Source organism: Penaeus monodon, chromosome 6 (genome assembly GCF_015228065.2).
Source record: "Penaeus monodon isolate SGIC_2016 chromosome 6, NSTDA_Pmon_1, whole genome shotgun sequence".
Classification (NCBI taxonomy): domain Eukaryota; kingdom Metazoa; phylum Arthropoda; class Malacostraca; order Decapoda; family Penaeidae; genus Penaeus; species Penaeus monodon.
Genome location: NC_051391.1, coordinates 44140727 through 44158739, shown reverse-complemented (window position 1 = coordinate 44158739; position 18013 = coordinate 44140727). Strand labels below are relative to the sequence as shown.

The following is an 18013-nucleotide window of genomic DNA, read 5'->3' as shown; positions in this document are numbered from 1 at the left end:
TGTTGTTATCATTATTATTATTATTATTATCATTATTATTACTACCATTATTATCATTATCATTATAATTATTATTATCATTATTATCATTATCATTATCATTACCATTACTATTATTACTATTATTGTTATCATTATCATCACTGTTATTTTTTATCCTTATCATTCTTATTATTATCATTATTATTGTTACTATCATTAGCATCATTATTACCATTATTATTATTACTATTACCATTACTATTATCATTATTACTATAATAATAATAGTAATATAATAATAATAATAATAAAAATAAAAAAAAAAAATAATAATAATAATAATAATAATAGTAATTATCATTATTGTTCTTATTATCATTATTGTTCTTCTTATTATCATCATTATTATTATCACATTATTATATTATTGTTACTATTATTTCTATATTATTATATTATTATTGTAATTAGTATGGTCATTATCATTACCATTATTATAATCATTATCATTATTATTATTATTATGATTATTATTATTATAACATTAACAATCTTTATTATTATCAATGTAATAATAATAATGATCATATTAATAATAATAATAATAATAATTATTATTATTATTATTTTTATTTCATTATTATATTTTAATTTTATTATAATGATAATTATAAAATAATCAGTTATTATCATTATAATTATTATTATTATTGCTATTATTATTATTATCTTTACTATTACTATTATTATTATTACCATTATTTTTTGGTTATCATTATCATAATTATTATGGTTGTTGTTGTCATTGTTGTTATTGTTATTATTATCATTATCATTATAATTACTATTTCTAATATCATTATTATTATCATTAATATTATTATTATCACTATTATCATTATTATTATTATTATTATTATTATTATTATTATTATTATTATTGTTACTATTATAATTATTATCAAAGTATTGCATTTACTTATATTTCTGTTGATGAACTTCTACATAGAAGTATGGAGCAACAGAATACATGGGTGCATGAATGCTTGTAAAATGACCTAGGTGGAAATAAAATTGAAAATAAGACTAGTGGTCATCTTGTGTACCCGAGGTTACAAGTTTTTCTTTATCATTCCCTCTCTGACAAATAAAAATCTTTTACACAAGCTTAAAATCTTTATTCACTTGCACAGAAATAAAAACCTGAAACATATATTACTACAGCTCTGATTGTTGTAAAAATCTCTTATACTGGATTTATATATCTTATTTATTTATACACACTGTGTTTAGGAAAAAGATACATCATAGATCTATCATCTGAAACAAAATGTTATAATTTTCAAAATAATGGAGATCAGTGAAACACATCACATTCTTAATATCTTGTAGCTTTAGAAATATCATATAAAAAACCCTGCATGTGTCAAACAATTATATAAGCTAATGGAAAACTATTTTTAAATATTATTTGGCTATAAAGTATACTAAATTTCTTTTCTAACTCTTCTTCATTCCTGGATACATATGTCATGGCCTCACATTACAACAATATATACCTGAGTAAACAAGCAACACTCAGCACATCAACACAAGATACAACTCTGATCCCTAAATTTTCCTTTTTGGTTTGGAAGCCAACATGTTTGGGGTAAAAGAATAGAGAGAAATACTGGTTGAGCACATCTTGTGTAACAACTAAAAAGCCCAAGAGGAGGCCAAAAAGTTGAGATTATAAAAAAACTCAAGAATATGAAGGCTGTTCAAAAGTCAAGATACCACAAGAAAATGTGAACATGCTTCCCTTTTCCAGGTATGAAACACCTTACCAACCTGAACCTGACAAAAATTATGGATTACACTGAATCTTGATAGAAGACATATATCATACCTAATCCCAATAATAGTTATTTTATGTACTTTATTGCAATGAAAGTTATATGACATTGAAATCTGAACAGACATTACACTATTATGAAGAAACAATACGGGAGAGAGCCACGGACAGGAGGGAGAGGGAGTGAATGGAGAGAGGGAGAGATAAAAAAAAGTGTGAATAAAGCAAGAAAAAATTATGCAAAATGGGAAGCAGAAACAGAAAGATCAAGAAAAGAGAGAAAGAGAGGAGAATAAAGCCAATATAAAGTCATTCACAATGCTTATACTCCCATTCTTCATACTGTCACACATTGAAAGTCTTTTCACTATGTCTATTACAAATGACATACTAAATACTACAATGAAAATGCAAACTGATGATACTGATTCTTAGAAGATTACATGCATATCTAAAAAACACTGGAATATATGAAAGCTACAAAATGAAATTCAAAGTTAATGATTTAAAATCACATGACACACAACTTCCAATGAAGCTGCCTTTATGACTAGAGATTATTGTCTTTGGCCTCTGTGCTTTCCTTATGTTATAGCAGCATTAACAGCACTATGGCATTACCCAGTGAATATGGAAGCTTTGATGCAAGCCAACACTGTCTGCTCAAGCTTAACCTGATCCCATGTACCATTTTTGGGGGTAATATACATCCAACATTCACACAGTTAACAAGATGTGTTTAATAATCACTATCTTTCATCTATAATAGACAAACTCACAGTAAGCTCTGTTTAGCAAATGGTGTGCTTAAATACACTGAAATAATAGAATAAACCTTACAAAAATACATCATATGAAAAGTATTCAAATGAACACATAAATTATCATCATAAACAAATAACTAATCTGAAATAAACTTTTGACACATTCTTCCAAAACTATAAAAGAAATAAAATAAGCTGGAGATTCAAGAAATGAGAACCAAAAGCTTACTACAAAAAACAAACTTTTATATTACATAAAATCACTATGACTAGATGGAAAAGAGTATCTGAAAATATAAATATACACTGATACAGGTGTTCTGTAGCCTACTTCCGCAAAAAAAGATGAACAAAATATGATAAAAGGAAAAGTAAAGGAAAATGTATAACAAAAACAAAAAAGAAATACTATACTTCATAAATATAATGAAAAATTAAGTTGTATTTATCTGAAAAACTATGTAAAACTTGTAATCTACATTCCAAAAATCATAATAACACAAGAAGTAAAGATCAAGATTAAGCTATGCAAAATAGCAACATTTCAACCGAATTAAACATAACATACACGTAGGAAAATATTAAATTCATTTTAATGTCTTAAAATTTATGCATGGGGGAAAAAAGAAAATAAAAATTTTCCAAAAAAAAAGCGAAACAACTGTATTTCCCCAAATTTCAGTTATGATGACGGCATCTCAATCACAAACTGTAGACGTCGTGGGCCAAGTGAGCGTATTGTGGTCCCAGCATCTCTTCTACTTGGCTCACAGATTCACCAACGACGCATCCCTCATGTTCTTGGGCCGAGTCTAGATGGTGGTATGCTATTGGTAAGGATAAAAGTATAACTCATTATCTCCTTACTTTGGAGGTGGGGGTCTGATTACAAAATGCACTTACATACATTATTACCATGGACTGGATATTAGTAAAGCAAAAAAATTTATGCCTTTCAAATATGCATCCATATCAGTAACAGCTATTTACACAACAAACCTTTCATGAAAAGTTCCATTCCCAGCAAGTCCCCTCACTCGTTTCTCCTCATCCATCCCTAAAAACCCCCCCCACCAATAAAACGGCAAATCAAATCTGTAAAAAATAACCACATAAAACAAAAAATCATGTAGAAAGGGAAAAACTAAAACATTTTTTTTAAAAATTTCAGAAAAGCAAATAAGAAATCATGCTATAGTTACTAACAGAAAAAGATAAAAAATTCGTAAAGTAAAAAATTATCAAAGATTTTGCCTCAAATCAACGCACACTGTTAATATGACACCAATATTCGTTGTCTTTTTTAACTGAGTATTTCACCTTTATCAAATTACATAAAATCATACCTAAATGCCAAACTTCTGAATGAGCTACAGATAATGTAGCTAATGGATTTCCCAGCTCTTTACTCTCTTCTCCTGCAGAAAGGATGAGCTCCATGGATTCGCGCAGATTAGCCATATCCTCCATTTCTTCATCTGAAGTGTTGCATTCTAGGGCTTCCTCATTCCGGTGAGAGCACTGACGGGCTGGTCTGTTTAACTCACTTCTGGCATGGAAATCCTCCTCCCAACACCTACACTTGCAGACTTCTTTGCTTGTTCTTCTAGAACTTTTAAAGCTTGGCCTTCTTTCCTCACGAACATCTTTTGCAAAATTGAAGGATGAAAAGAGGGGAATGTCCGAGATATCTGGGATACTTCGGATGTTTGGCAGTGTTGATGGCCTTTTCCTAACAGAATGTGTATATGGCTGTTTGTCTTCCTTTTCATGCACTGGTACTTCTTTCTCTTTCTTCTTGGGTGGTAAAACATCCAATATTGTTGACTCCACTTCTTGAATCATTGCATGTGAGATAACAATATTCGTATCAATATCCTTTTGTTCTTTCTCTTCACTGTTCCTGATGGCTGTGTAAGCTGGCACTGGCTGAGTCTCCCCTTCATTTGACTCTTTCTCATTTCCCATTACATATGTGTTTTGGACTTTCCTTCATTAATATTTCATGAACTTTATTCTTAATGGAGGCCATCATAGCACCTTCATCTTTATCACTTACTGAATGAGAAATAAGACTACTATCTTCCGTAACGAGTGTCCTTGTATCTTTTGTTTGTGCCAGTCTTTGTCTTGCAATTTCAATAATATCATTTACTAAGGAATGAGCTATACATGCTGCACTCTGCTGAGACTCTTCAAAAGTGTCACAGGTAATAGGCTTATCATTTTCATTATTTTTTGCATTGTCCTTCTCTTCTACCACTTCACAAGTCTTCTGCCCTTGAAGTTCATGATTATCAATATCCTTTGAGATATTTTGTCTTTCTTTGGAAGTTTCTGAGAGACCTGAGCACTGACTAAATTCACAGGAATCATTTATGTTAAAAGGAGATGAGTCATTGCCAATATTATTGGTTTGACAAGTGAAGCTCGTCTTCTGTGTATCTACCCCACTGTCAAAAGATATGTCGCTGGGATTTGTAATAGGAAGAAAATCACTTGTACTCTCAAGAAGTTTCATCCCAGCATTAACTTCATCCTTTGTTTCTAAGGCAGTACAAAAAAGAGCATCAACATCCTTTGCTAACTCCTTCATATCAGATTCAATTTTGATGTCCTTCATAAACAGAGCCTTCATGTACTTGTTCTGTGTCCTTTCAACTGAGTCATGCCTTGGAGTGCTAAAGGTTTCTCTCTCTGGACTATCAGCAAATGTGGTGAAAAAGCTCTCATCACTATCAAGGGTTACATTCTTGGGGGTTAATAACTGCTCATCATTATCAGCATTTTCTTTGGTATCTTTATCATGATCTCCCTCAATCAACTCCTTTACATTATCTGTAGTTGTAGTTGCTGCTATGGATTCTTCTCCTTGTTCTTTTTTTAGATCCATTACAATCTCAGGCTTATCTTCCTTCATTTCTTGCTGTTCTCCAATATCCTTGATTTCTGCATTCTCAAGTTTTGAGCTCATCACAACTGTACTACCTAAGACAACTTTACTTGGAGCTTTGTGGTCTTCATGCTTGGAGGAAAGCCTTCGCAAAATTCCCACAATGCCAGTCTTCAATTTCATAGTTTTACTTGAATTATCATCTACACTACCTTTGGTATTAGTAGGAACTGTTTTCCTCTCTAGATCTCCTTGGCTGCTACTTTCAGAAATGTTTGAATCACTTGAGGTGCGAGATGACAGCCTCTTTCTTGGTTTGGGTGACATGTGAGAACGTAGCATTCCTAAGAGTCCACCCCTGGTCTTCTTCCCAGTGCCTCCTTTTGACAGCACTATGGAAGGTTTGGCATTTACTTCTGTATCAACTGGCACTGTCACTTCATATTTTTCACTCTGTGACACAGGCAGTGGTTTTAACTTCTTCTCTAGTTCATATGTACCATCTTTATTTAATCCTTTATCTCCAACAGCTAGTTTGCAATCTATATTCTTGTTGATTTCACTACCATGATTAATGACTGGCTTTGAAACAGGAGTACTTTCTAAAACATAAGTGCCACTTAAGTTGTCCTTGTTTGCTTCAACAGCCTGAGGTGTCAGAGTAATATTTTTAGTGAGCGTTGCATCCGCATCATTTGTAACCTTTCTTTCATCCTTTTCTACTGTAAATGTACTGTTCAAATTATTATTCACATTTGCTGAAGTCTCCTCTTTCATGAACTGTGGAATCTCATTTAACCCAGTTACTGGTCTTCTTGGTGTATCTCCAGCTTTACTTAGTGCAGCATCCAAACACAAAGTATATGTAGAACCCATTACATTTGGCTTTTTGGATTCATTTTGTGGACTGTTATGAAAGCTAATATTTTCTTTAACATTAGCACTTTCCTTTGTACTTGATACCACTGCCACATTCTTCTTTACTTTCTGACAAATGGGACTGTCAATAATCTGAGCTTCTGCAAGCACATTCACTATATCTTTGCAGCCCTTTTCCCATTGTTTACGTTCTGAGACTTTTGAAAACACTACAACCATGTCCTGTGAGGATGTGCTTTCCATTTCTGAGCCAGTTGATTCCAAAGGGGAATTTTCAAGTCCAGCAGTTCTGATGCTGCCCCATCTTGCACGTCTGTTTGGTGTTCCATGACCTGATTTGGGTGATGTGAGACCTAGTTGCTGAGAATCTGTAACTTTTTTAACACCTTGAAATTCGTCATCTGGCATAGTTTTTTTTATTTCTTCAGGCTGCAGACTGGTATTGGGCATTGTATTTTCACTTTCTACTTGTGTTACTGGTTTATTCTTTATTGTTTCCTCCTTAGCAGTAGAAGCAACATCATCAGTCTTTTCATCATTCATGACTGTAACTTCAATGTCATCAAGAGAGATCTCCTTTTCTTTATCACAGTCTGGTTCTACTTTTCTTTTAACAACTGTTTTTATTAGTTCTTCTTTAGATTTCTCATCTTGAGTATGTTTTTCTGGTGCTTCTTCTTCCTTTTCTCCTTTGGACTCTTTACTATATGCATTTGCATCTGACTGCTTCTTTTTACTTTCATCATGGTCCTCTTGAAAGGTTTTTAGCTGTTCATCCAAGTCAAAGTCACTTCCACTTGATGGTCTATAACCGTCAGCAGACGACAATGATTCAGGGTCTTCATTTTCACTTTTTAAAGATGATATTAATTTTTCCCTTTGATAAGCCCACTGGCGACGCTCTCGAATCATTTTATTCATTTTCTGTGCCCTTGCCTGTACCAATTTCTGCATTTTTTCCTGCACGAGGCGTCTCACTTCTTCTGCTGGCACATCAAAAGCAAACTCTTCCTCGTCCTCATCGCTGCCATGCTCACTCTGTTGCTTGAGGGTTTTATTAGTTAGTTCTTTCACCTCCTTCTGAGTTTTTTCTTGTTTCTCTTCACCTGCTTTCATATATGCATCATTATCTTTGCAACTTTCTTCACAGGTCTGGTTGCTGTTATCACTTTGAACACTAAACTTTTGTTTCACCTCTTTCTCAGTCAAGATTTTGCCTTTTCTTATTTTCTTCAGCACTTCATCAACACTACTAGCAGCTGCTCCTTCTACACTATCTGGAGTCTGTATTATCACCTGACAATGCAGCATTTGAAGATACAATATCTGACTTTCTATCTTCACTCTGTGGTTGTGCATGAGAAGCTGCAGACATTTCAAAAGAATTTTGCAAACTCCGCCTTGAACTTTCATTAGGTCTTTCACCTGACTTCAGAGTACCCATCTTTTCTACATTATTCTTAAATCCAGCACTGTCTAACATCAGCTTTAGCTTTAAAGGTGAAGGTTGTTTCTTTTTCTTAGAACACTGAACACTTGGTTTCTGTATGCTTTGCTTGAAGACTCTGGGAACTGACTTGGATCTCTTCTGGACACTTTTCTGTTCAGGAGATTGCTTGTTGTCTTCACTGGGGCACTTCATTCTATGTCCTCTTTTCAAGTTGTCTACCCTCATATTGGAAGAGGCAGGGTATTTTCTAACTGCTCCTGAGACTCCTGGGGTATTTTTTCCTCCTGCCTTTGCTGGGGAAAAATGTGGTGCTTTCTTATTCACACACATGCTACTTCCATACTTTGCTGATGGATCGGTAACATCCTTGGGGCGCTTGACAACTGGAACTCTGCGTACTGATGCAGGCAGTGACATTTTCCGTTTCATCAGAGAAGCCATCAAATCCTCTTCTTCACATCCTGAGATGAAACGAGGCACTCTCTTAAGGATGAAATGTTTACGAAGAATTACCGAAATGGAAGGTCTGGCCTGTGGTTCTCTCTGGAAAATCTGTGTATGAAGCATGCGTAAATCACGGCTGTATCTGGGAGGGATTGGCTGGTAGACACCCTTGATAATCTTTAGGATAAGTGCCTTCATGTTACTGGCTTCAAAAGCATGTTTCAATGTTGTCATTTCATACAATACACATCCAAGAGCCCAGATATCACTTTTATTATTGTAGGGCTTGTTTTCACACATTTCAGGTGAAAGGTAATATGGAGTACCAATGCATGTCCTTGCCAGGTCTGATGTACTATTCATGACTTTTGCAATCCCAAAATCTCCAAGTCTTACTCTACCTTCATCTGTTAAAAATATGTTCTGTGACTTTATGTCACGGTGAAGTATTCTTCTGTCATGGATGTACTTAACAGCTAAACAGAGTTGCACAAACCAGTCAAGTATTCTGTCCTCTGGAAAAAGAACTCCATTGCGTTTGGTTATCAAAGTGTGCAAGTCTCCTCCACCACAATAGTCCATCGCTATATATAATTTCCCATTAGCTTCTGAGGAGTATCTAAACTGAGTTATGTAAATGTGGGATAAACTTGAGAGTACCTGAAATTAAAAGATAGAAAATCATATCAATCTTAAATCAAAAGAATAATGTTTAATAGTGTTTACATATCCAGATTAATAATCTATCTTTTTTTTTATTCATGATTCTTAAGCCCTAGCTCAGACTGAAGGTGTGAGCTACAGCTTTAATTGGCCAAAATTTGTTCTATATAACATCTGATATATATAAGCTATTTCTGAAGTAAGCCACTGATTCTTTGATGAATTCTTTGCACATTCATATATCTTTATATCAAGAAATGAAACTGTTGTAAATGCTGATATATTGAGTTATTTGGTTACTTTTGTACAAGGGCTTTATATGAGAGAGAAGAAAAAAATCAAATGGCATACCTCAACTTCACGCCTGGCTTCCTGGAGCTCCTTGGGTGACATGTGAGATATCTTAATTTCCTTAACAACACACTTTGTCCCTGATGGAACATGCACCGCTAGATGAGCTGAGCCATAAGACCCTGAGCCCAGTTGGCGCAAAATCTTGTAATCATCCATATTTCTTTTCAGTTATGTGATATTAGGTATAAATATTCTTGATTAAGTGATGTTGAGGAAAACTAGTCATAATTCTGTTTGGGGGAGAGAAATTTTTATTAATTATATTAACGAAATAATAAAAGACTCATAACATCTACAGCTTTCATAGTTCAATATTAATGTAGAATTTACAAAATGTGGATATCATTTCTAGATTGCAAACTTTGTCAGTACTCAGAATATATTTGAAAGACCAAGTGTGCAGATACCAAAAACAAGTTAATTAAACTGTGTGACCATTCAGCTGCATTCTTTGTAACAGAATTCAATAATATTTCCAAAAATTGTGTGTCATTATTATTGAAGTATGCACAATATCAAAAGTTTTTAACCTGGTATTATTTGGAGGTCTATTTCATTTTTCTTTGTAATTTTTCTTTTCCTCATATTTCATATACTTTCTGTGCATATCTTACTACATTATATTAAAATAGTCTTAATACTACTATAAGTCAAAAAAGAGAAGAAGAAGAGCTTGTAGACCTTTCTGGTAATTTACTGTACCATCAAACAAGGCATTTGTCCAAGCTTTTTATTACTGAATATATCCTGCAGTAATTTTGGATACTGTCAACGCATAACGAAACTCTTTGTGGTTTCACTTTAAGGAATTGACTCATCAATATGTAGGAAAGTATTAATAGTAAAAAAAGAAGAAGAAGAAGAAAGAAAAGGAGAAAAAGAAGGAAAGAAGGAAAAGATGAAGAATGAGAAGAAGAAGAAGGAAGAAGAAGAAGAATGAGAAGAAGAAAGAAGAAGAAAAAAGAAAAGAAGAAAAAAGAAAAGAAGAAGAAAGAGAAAAGAAAAGAAGAAGAGAAGAAGAAGAAGAAGAAGAAGAAGAAGAAAAGAAGAAGAAGAAGAAGAAGAAAAGAAGAAGAAGAAGAAGAAGAAGAAGAAGAAGAAGAAGATATATATATATATCTTTAAATATCAAGATTTTTTTCTGCTATGATAAAAAAATAATATACAATGGACTAAGGTTGAATGTCCTACACTATTCTATTATCAATTTTTTTTTGGATGACAAGGCCCTAACATCACCTACATGGTATACAGTTCATAAAACTAACAGACTGATGAAATCTAAGAATAATTTGATATGTGACATTTCTACTGAAAATTGGAAATAAAAAAACTGCCCTAGTTATGCCATTTACCAATAAGCACTAACCAATGAAAATCCTCTTTAAATCAATAATTCTTTACCGTACAGTTGCACTCACTTGAGACAAAGGCCCCAACTCCACTTCACAAAACATTTTGGGCAAAGGAGGGTTGATGCCCCACAACACCTCCAGGGATATATTGTCTTCACGACAAGGTAGAGCTGAAACTTGGGAGCCACAACTAGACTCAGGCTGTGAGTGATGTTTTCTGCAATCTTTACCCTTTATTTGTGGCACTATTGTTTCTGTCTGCCGATTATTTCTTGTACCAACAACTGTATCTTTTTGTCTGATGTCAGTTGTCTTATTGCTTGTCTAGACCTGTATTTGTTCATATGGCTGTGATACTGAATACAGAATGACAAGACACCCAGGAGGTTTATTGTCAAATACATAACCAGTCTTACACTTTCCCAATACAATTTATGTACAAAATGGTTACTGGCCCTTTCCCTATAGAGCATTTAGGCATAAAGGTAATTGCAATCACTTTACACACAGTATGCAATGCAAACATGCAAACAACTGATATAAAATATATGATACTGTCATAACATCGCATATTTTATTCTATAATTATCCTCTATTGATCTATTCACCTGTTATATCAAGCTGACATACATATTGCATGACCTTGTTCTTTCCCTACCCAAAAGCCTCCATTTCCCTCATGTCCCCCGACCTGATGAATGAGATGGAGGGTTGCGAACTCTAAATCTCAGGACTTCCATAGAAAATAAGCATCACAAAACTATTCATCTGAAAGTATTTATATTGCCTGAGATAGTTAGAGTTGTCAAACAACAAAAAAAATATCATGTTCTCCACTATAAATCTTTACAATGAAAATTTTAAGCAAATTCCCAGTCTTTAAAGCATGTTATAAGCAATTCAATAAAACCTGTATGTCAACATCACACCCTTAACAACGGTATTTTTTTTTAAAGAGAGAATCAAACAAGTCAGTTCAATTGTACTTGCCATATCTTTGGACCAACTGTGAAAACGCAGTTAAAGACAAACTTTATCGTCACATCACACTAAACTTGAAGCTAATAATGAAGATTTCCATAACTCCCGGACTTGACAATTCTCACTTGTTGTTGTAAACACTGTCTGGTATTTCGCCTTCCTCGTCCGATAGCGTTGCCGTGACTTTGAATTCGTGTCTGCCCTACTCTCATCTCACGAGACTTGTGGAAGACGGTTGGTAATTACCCAATTGTGATTCATATTACATGGTGCTGGGTGTCTGTTTGTATCAATTAAATGCTAAGTGTAACGATTTCAAGACGGCGATCTTAAGTTTAAAAAACATAGATCGAACAGTTCTAACCAAGAGTTTTATATCCAGATCGCAAAATTGATTTGCTATTTTACATTGGATAACTTAAAATTTGATTTGTTTACAATTTTTCATAATTAGATTCCATAAAATGTTTTTATAAAATATCCATATTACAATATACAATAAACAGTAAAAATAAATTATATATCTGTTTTACATAACCTGCACGTAAAGGTCCACGAGCAAAGGTGTAAACATTGGCCGGTAACATTATTACATTTTCTTGTTTTTGAAATTTTGTTTTGATCCAGGGAATATAGACATAAGAAGTCTAAAACCCTATAAAATAAGAAAGAAGAAGAAGAAGAAATATCCTTGTTTAAATACCTCATGGTTGTAAATATTCTTTAAACTCCTGTCGCTGTCGGTCTTGAGTGTAGATTTTGAGTGTTAAAAATTAGTTATTAAGTAAGCATGATGTGTATTTGTAGGATATTATCTCTCGCACCTCGTTTGCTAATAATTGCCGAGTTTTTCCCTATTACTGTTACTAGGTTAATATTTTGTAATTCTTATGCTTTGGGCAACTGCTATTTAAATCAGAAATAAATGTAATGTGCTGCAGTTGCAGGTTATGTGTATACATACACATACACATACACATACACATACACATACACATACACACACACAACACACACACACACACACACACACACACACACACACACACACACACACACACACACAACACACACACATCAAGCATTATTATATGAAAAAGCATGTCGTCTGCCTACACACACACACACACACACACACACACACACACACACACACACACACACACACACACACACACACACACACACACACACACACACACACACACACCATCACACCATCACACAATCACACAATCACACATACATACACAGTATCTAAGTATCTAGCACTTTTGATAGATAGAATTTCTCATTTAGTGATGGACTAATGTCTTTAACAGCCAAGTAATTGTATTTATTATTTTCATTGTTGATTCTTTATCACAATTATTTTTTTGCAACAAAGTAATAAAGAAAAGTTGTGCATTTTTATAGTGTATATCACCCCCTGATGGTATATCAAGGGTGCATTAGAACCTGGCTTTGTTTTTATTTATTTTTATTGTTATTTGTTTTTATTTGTTTTTATTTATGCCATGATAGTGGCATAGGCCTAGCCTTAAACAATCAACATGACTTTGCCTATGGCAGGCAAAACTACATTACCTGTATTTTGGCAAGATAGAAGTTGAACTGTTTCCATATTTGACAATACCATAATTGGTCAGAATAGGGTGCAAAAAGTAATACCAGGGCTTACATCTGCTGTGCTCCAGGAAAGACCAATAAGCTCTCCTCATGTATGTTCAGTAAGAGTGATATTTGAAGTTATTATCTTTATAAGCTGTTAACGTTGTACAAAAAATAGAGGAAAAGATAATGTGTTATGCTTTTTATTTTCCAGAAATGGATAGTGGACTGAAGGCATATAAAACTCAAACACAAAAACACACAGTGAGTTAGAAGATTTGGAGGAAGCTTATAGATTTATAAAGGAATGGAAACCATCATCAGATGTGTAAGTATAAAGATACTCGAATCTGATAATTTGTGTAAATGATGAATGTTATACTTTTGATTATGAACAATTGTGTATTACTGAAAAAAAAAAAAAAATACTGTGTGAATGTAGAAATTTGTGAATTTAGATTTACTGAAATTTGTTCATTTCAATAATGATTATGGTACATTAACAATTCATATTAAGTTTGTTTGGATTGCTATTTCATATTCCTTGCTTCAGGGGAATAAAATATATTCAAGAAGCTATCCATAATTTTTCCTTCTTTTTCTTATTATTATTTATTTATTTATTTATGTTGTTTTTTTGTATGTGATTTGAGTCTTTTTGTTATATATATATATATATATATATATATATATATATATATATATATATATATATATATATTATATATATATATATATATATATATATATATATATATATATATATATAGATGTAGGTTTAGGTGTGGGTGTGTATGTACTCACATCTAATATGTATGCATATAAAAAATATATTTTCTAGCATTATGCATTCTTCTTTTAATGGTAGGTTCATGTCTGAGCCGCCGTGGTCACAGCATCATACTTAATTGTAGTTTTCATGTTGTGATGCTCTTGGAGTGAGTACATGGTAGGGTCCCCAGTTCCTTTCCACGGAGAGTGCCGGTGGTACCTTTTAGATAATCATTGTCTCTATTTATCCAGGCTTGGGACCAGCACATTTTTCAGCCAAAATTAATTATCTTGCAGCCATGCTAGAAAGATGGGTCTCATGGCCCATGAGGAAAATAACACTGAAGCTTATTTAAAACTTTCTTTGTAAGAGAAAGTTAATACAGCAAGTGAAAACTAATAATATCTTTGTTCACGTGTATTGATTTATAAACTAGCATCCATAAGTACATATACCTACTTTGATTTATTGTAGATTTGCACTGAAGAACTTTCCATATGCCATATCAGCATTAGGAAGCTGCACAGCTGCATACATTAACGCTCACTACAGAAAGGCCCTCAAGCTGCGTCACCATGCCTTTGTTGCTAGTTTCATCCCTGTGGTAGTCCTGCCACCTTTGGTTGGCACACTTATGCATCATCACGTGAGCATATCCATCTGTTATGTATTGTATTAAAAGAGATTTTCACTTAAAAAGAGAAAAGATGTGATATAATAGTAATGGAATGTGAGTAATTTTAAGACAGTCAAATTGAAATATACTAACCTTTTCTGTTATTCCCTCACATTTCAGTTTGTTCAGCGTCCCTTGCTGCTGCAGAAATTTCAGTGTCCAGTTTGTTTAGAACTTAGAGCTGGGGGCATTCAGCTCTTTGCTGGCTTCATATACCCTATGGTATTAGCACCTCTAGCTTCCTTTCAGGTTGGTGTCTGATTTTAATTAAATCTCATCAGGAAAGAAGAAAAAAAGGTATATATACATACATATATATGTGTTTATATATATATATATATATATATATATATATATATATATATATATTATATATATATATATATATATATATATATAATATATATACATACATATATATATATATATATATATATATATATATATATATATATCTTCTTTTTAAGGTAGGTTCATGTCTGAGCCGCCGTGGTCATAGCATGATACTTAATTGTAGTTTTCATGTTGTGATGCTCTTGGAGTGAGTACGTGGTAGGGTCCCCAGTTCCTTTCCACGGAGAGTGCCGGTGTTACCTTTTTAGGTCATCATTCTCTCTATTTATCCGGGCTTGGGACCAGCACTTTGACTTGGGCTGGCTTGGCCACCCAGTGGCTAGGTAGGCAATCAAGGTGAAGTTCCTTGCTCAAGGGAACAACGCGGCGGTCGGTGACTCGAACCCTCGAATTCGGATTGCCGTCGTGACAGTGTTGAGTCCGACGCTCTAACCATTTGGCCAACGCGGCCTTGACGATCATGGGCTTTCATGATTTTTTCTTAGCAATTTAGAGCGGTGGTTTGCCATTGCCTTCCGCCCGGTGTTTTTATCGAGTCACCATCTCTATTTACCCGGCACTGACTTGAGCTGCCTTGGCCACCCAGTGGCTAGGCAGGCAATCGAGGTGAAGTTCCTTGCCCAAGGGAAACAGCGCGCCGGCCGGTGACTCGAACCCTCGAACTCAGATTGCCGTCGTGACAGTCTTGAGTCCGACGCTCTAACCATTCGGCCACCGCGGCCCCCATATTATATATATATATATATATATATATCATATATCATACATATATATATATATATAATATATATATAAAATATATATATATATATATATATATATATATATATATATATATATATATATAATATTATATTATATAATATATATATATATTAATATTATATATATATGATAATTAATATAATATATATATATATTTTTTTTATTGTGTGTCTATATATATATATAAAATATATATATATATATATATATATATATATATATATATATATATATATATATATTATATATATATATAAATGTATCTATTAATATCTGGTGTATATGTGTGTTGTGGTGTGTGTGTGTGTTGTGTGTGTGTGTGTGGTGTTGTTGTGTGGTGTGTGTGTTGGTGTGTATATATAATATATATATGTATATATTATATATGTATATATATATATATAATTTGTATATATATATATACTATATATATAGATTTTTAATATATATTATATATGTATATATATATATTATATATATATATAATATATATATTTATATATATATATAATATATATATATATATACATTATATATGTATATTATCATATATATATATATATAATATATATATATATATATTTAATATATAATATACATATATATATACATGTATGTATTTATATATTCTCCTTTCTCCATCTGTTTTCTTTATTTCTTCTCCTTTTTTTTCTCTATTTCTCTGTCTCTCTCTCTCAGTCCCTCTCGCTCTCATTTCCCCCCTATTTTTCCCCCTTCCTCTGTCCTTCCATCCTCACTTTTTATTATATATATATATATATATATAGTCATCATTAAGATATATATCATTATTATTATATATCTTTTCATTTTATTATCCTCCTCACTCTCTCCCCTCATCCCCCCTCACCCCCCCCACCCCACCCCCCACACAAAAAAAAACACACACACACCACACACACACACACACACACACACCACACACACACCACAACACACACCACACACACACACAACATAAAAAAAAAAACCTACATATATATACATATATTTATGTGTGTGTGTGTGGTGTTGTGTGTGTGTGTGTGTGTATGTGTGTGTGTGTGTGTGTGTGTGTGTGTGTGTGTGTGTGTGGTGGTGTGTGTGTGTGTGCATATTCTCCTTTCTCTCTCTGTTTCTCTTGCTTTCTTCTCCTTTTTCTCTTATTTCTTTGCCTCTCTCTCTCTGTCACTTTCCCTCCCCCTCATTTTCCCCCCCTTTCCTCCCCCTCTTCCTCTGTCCTCCCCCCTTTTTAATTTCATTTTCTCAATTTGCTGCAGTTCTGACTATTATGTATTTGTTTCAGTTTGCAGCAAGATTGTACACTTATCCCCTGCCAGAGATATCACAGCCCAAAGCATTATTGAAAGAATTTATCAAAATGACAAGACCAGTAATGTCAAAGCTTTATGTATTAGCTGGAATACAGGTGAGATTTTAAAAAGTATTTTACATTGCAATATATACATTGAATGTTGAATGATATTATTTTCATGATAGAATAGATAATATATTTATGTATGCGTGTGTGTGTGTGTTTGAATCAAAAGATATGTTAAGTATTAAGCTTATTTGTCACTTTTTGGCCATTTACAGCTAGCAGCCGGCATGCTTTGGACCCACTGGGAAGCTCATAACCTCTTTACCGTCATGTCAAAGCTTTCTCACATGGAGGAAGTTGTCACGAAGTACCATAAGGAGCAAAAAGAAAAGGAGGATTCTGATTTCTGAGTTAAAAGATGTATGGAGAGATTCGTATAAAATGCATTGTGCAGGAGTAAGGAGGAGGAGTTCTATTGATCTTGTCTTACTATGAACAGATTTTGGGTATTCTGTTTGAAGAAATTGTTTTCAGGTATAGTACAGTGCATACTTTGTTATTTTTTATAATATGATAAAGTATAAAGGAATACCCACCACACATTTTGTTAAATATTTATGCTGTATATTTTTTGTAAATATAATGTATAACAAAGTATTTATTCTTATGTGTTTAAATTTTTTCTTTCACAAATGCCTTTTGACAATCACAGGCTTCATAACCAATACAGAATTTGAGAGAACTATGTAAAGGACATGAAATAAAAAATGAGAAATATACTTTAAGCTTTAGTTATACCAGTGCAATATTATATAAAACAGTTCTTTAAAGTTCATATAGAGGATCTGGAATTATTGGTCATACATACTGACAATATTGCTTGTAGTTGTGCAATAGTATGTTTCCGCAACA

General features: G+C 33.1%; 2 protein-coding genes across 2 annotated transcripts; one reads left to right on the top strand and one right to left on the bottom strand.

Moving 5' to 3' along the window:
* Window positions 1-3843: 3843 nt before the first annotated feature.
* Window positions 3844-11816, bottom strand: LOC119574506. The gene is given in 5 exon segments (XM_037921765.1): window positions 3844-4551; window positions 4553-7633; window positions 7635-8909; window positions 9264-9496; window positions 11612-11816. Coding segments are annotated over 4 exon segments (5223 nt in total). The 5' UTR covers window positions 9423-9496; window positions 11612-11816.
* Window positions 11817-12155: 339 nt separating this feature from the next.
* On the top strand, window positions 12156-17772 carry LOC119574505 (transmembrane protein 126A-like). Its single transcript, XM_037921764.1, is given in 7 exon segments — window positions 12156-12182; window positions 13428-13468; window positions 13471-13541; window positions 14460-14631; window positions 14782-14910; window positions 17087-17209; window positions 17377-17772. Coding segments are annotated over 6 exon segments (669 nt in total). The 5' UTR covers window positions 12156-12182; window positions 13428-13429; the 3' UTR covers window positions 17512-17772.
* Window positions 17773-18013: the final 241 nt, after the last annotated feature.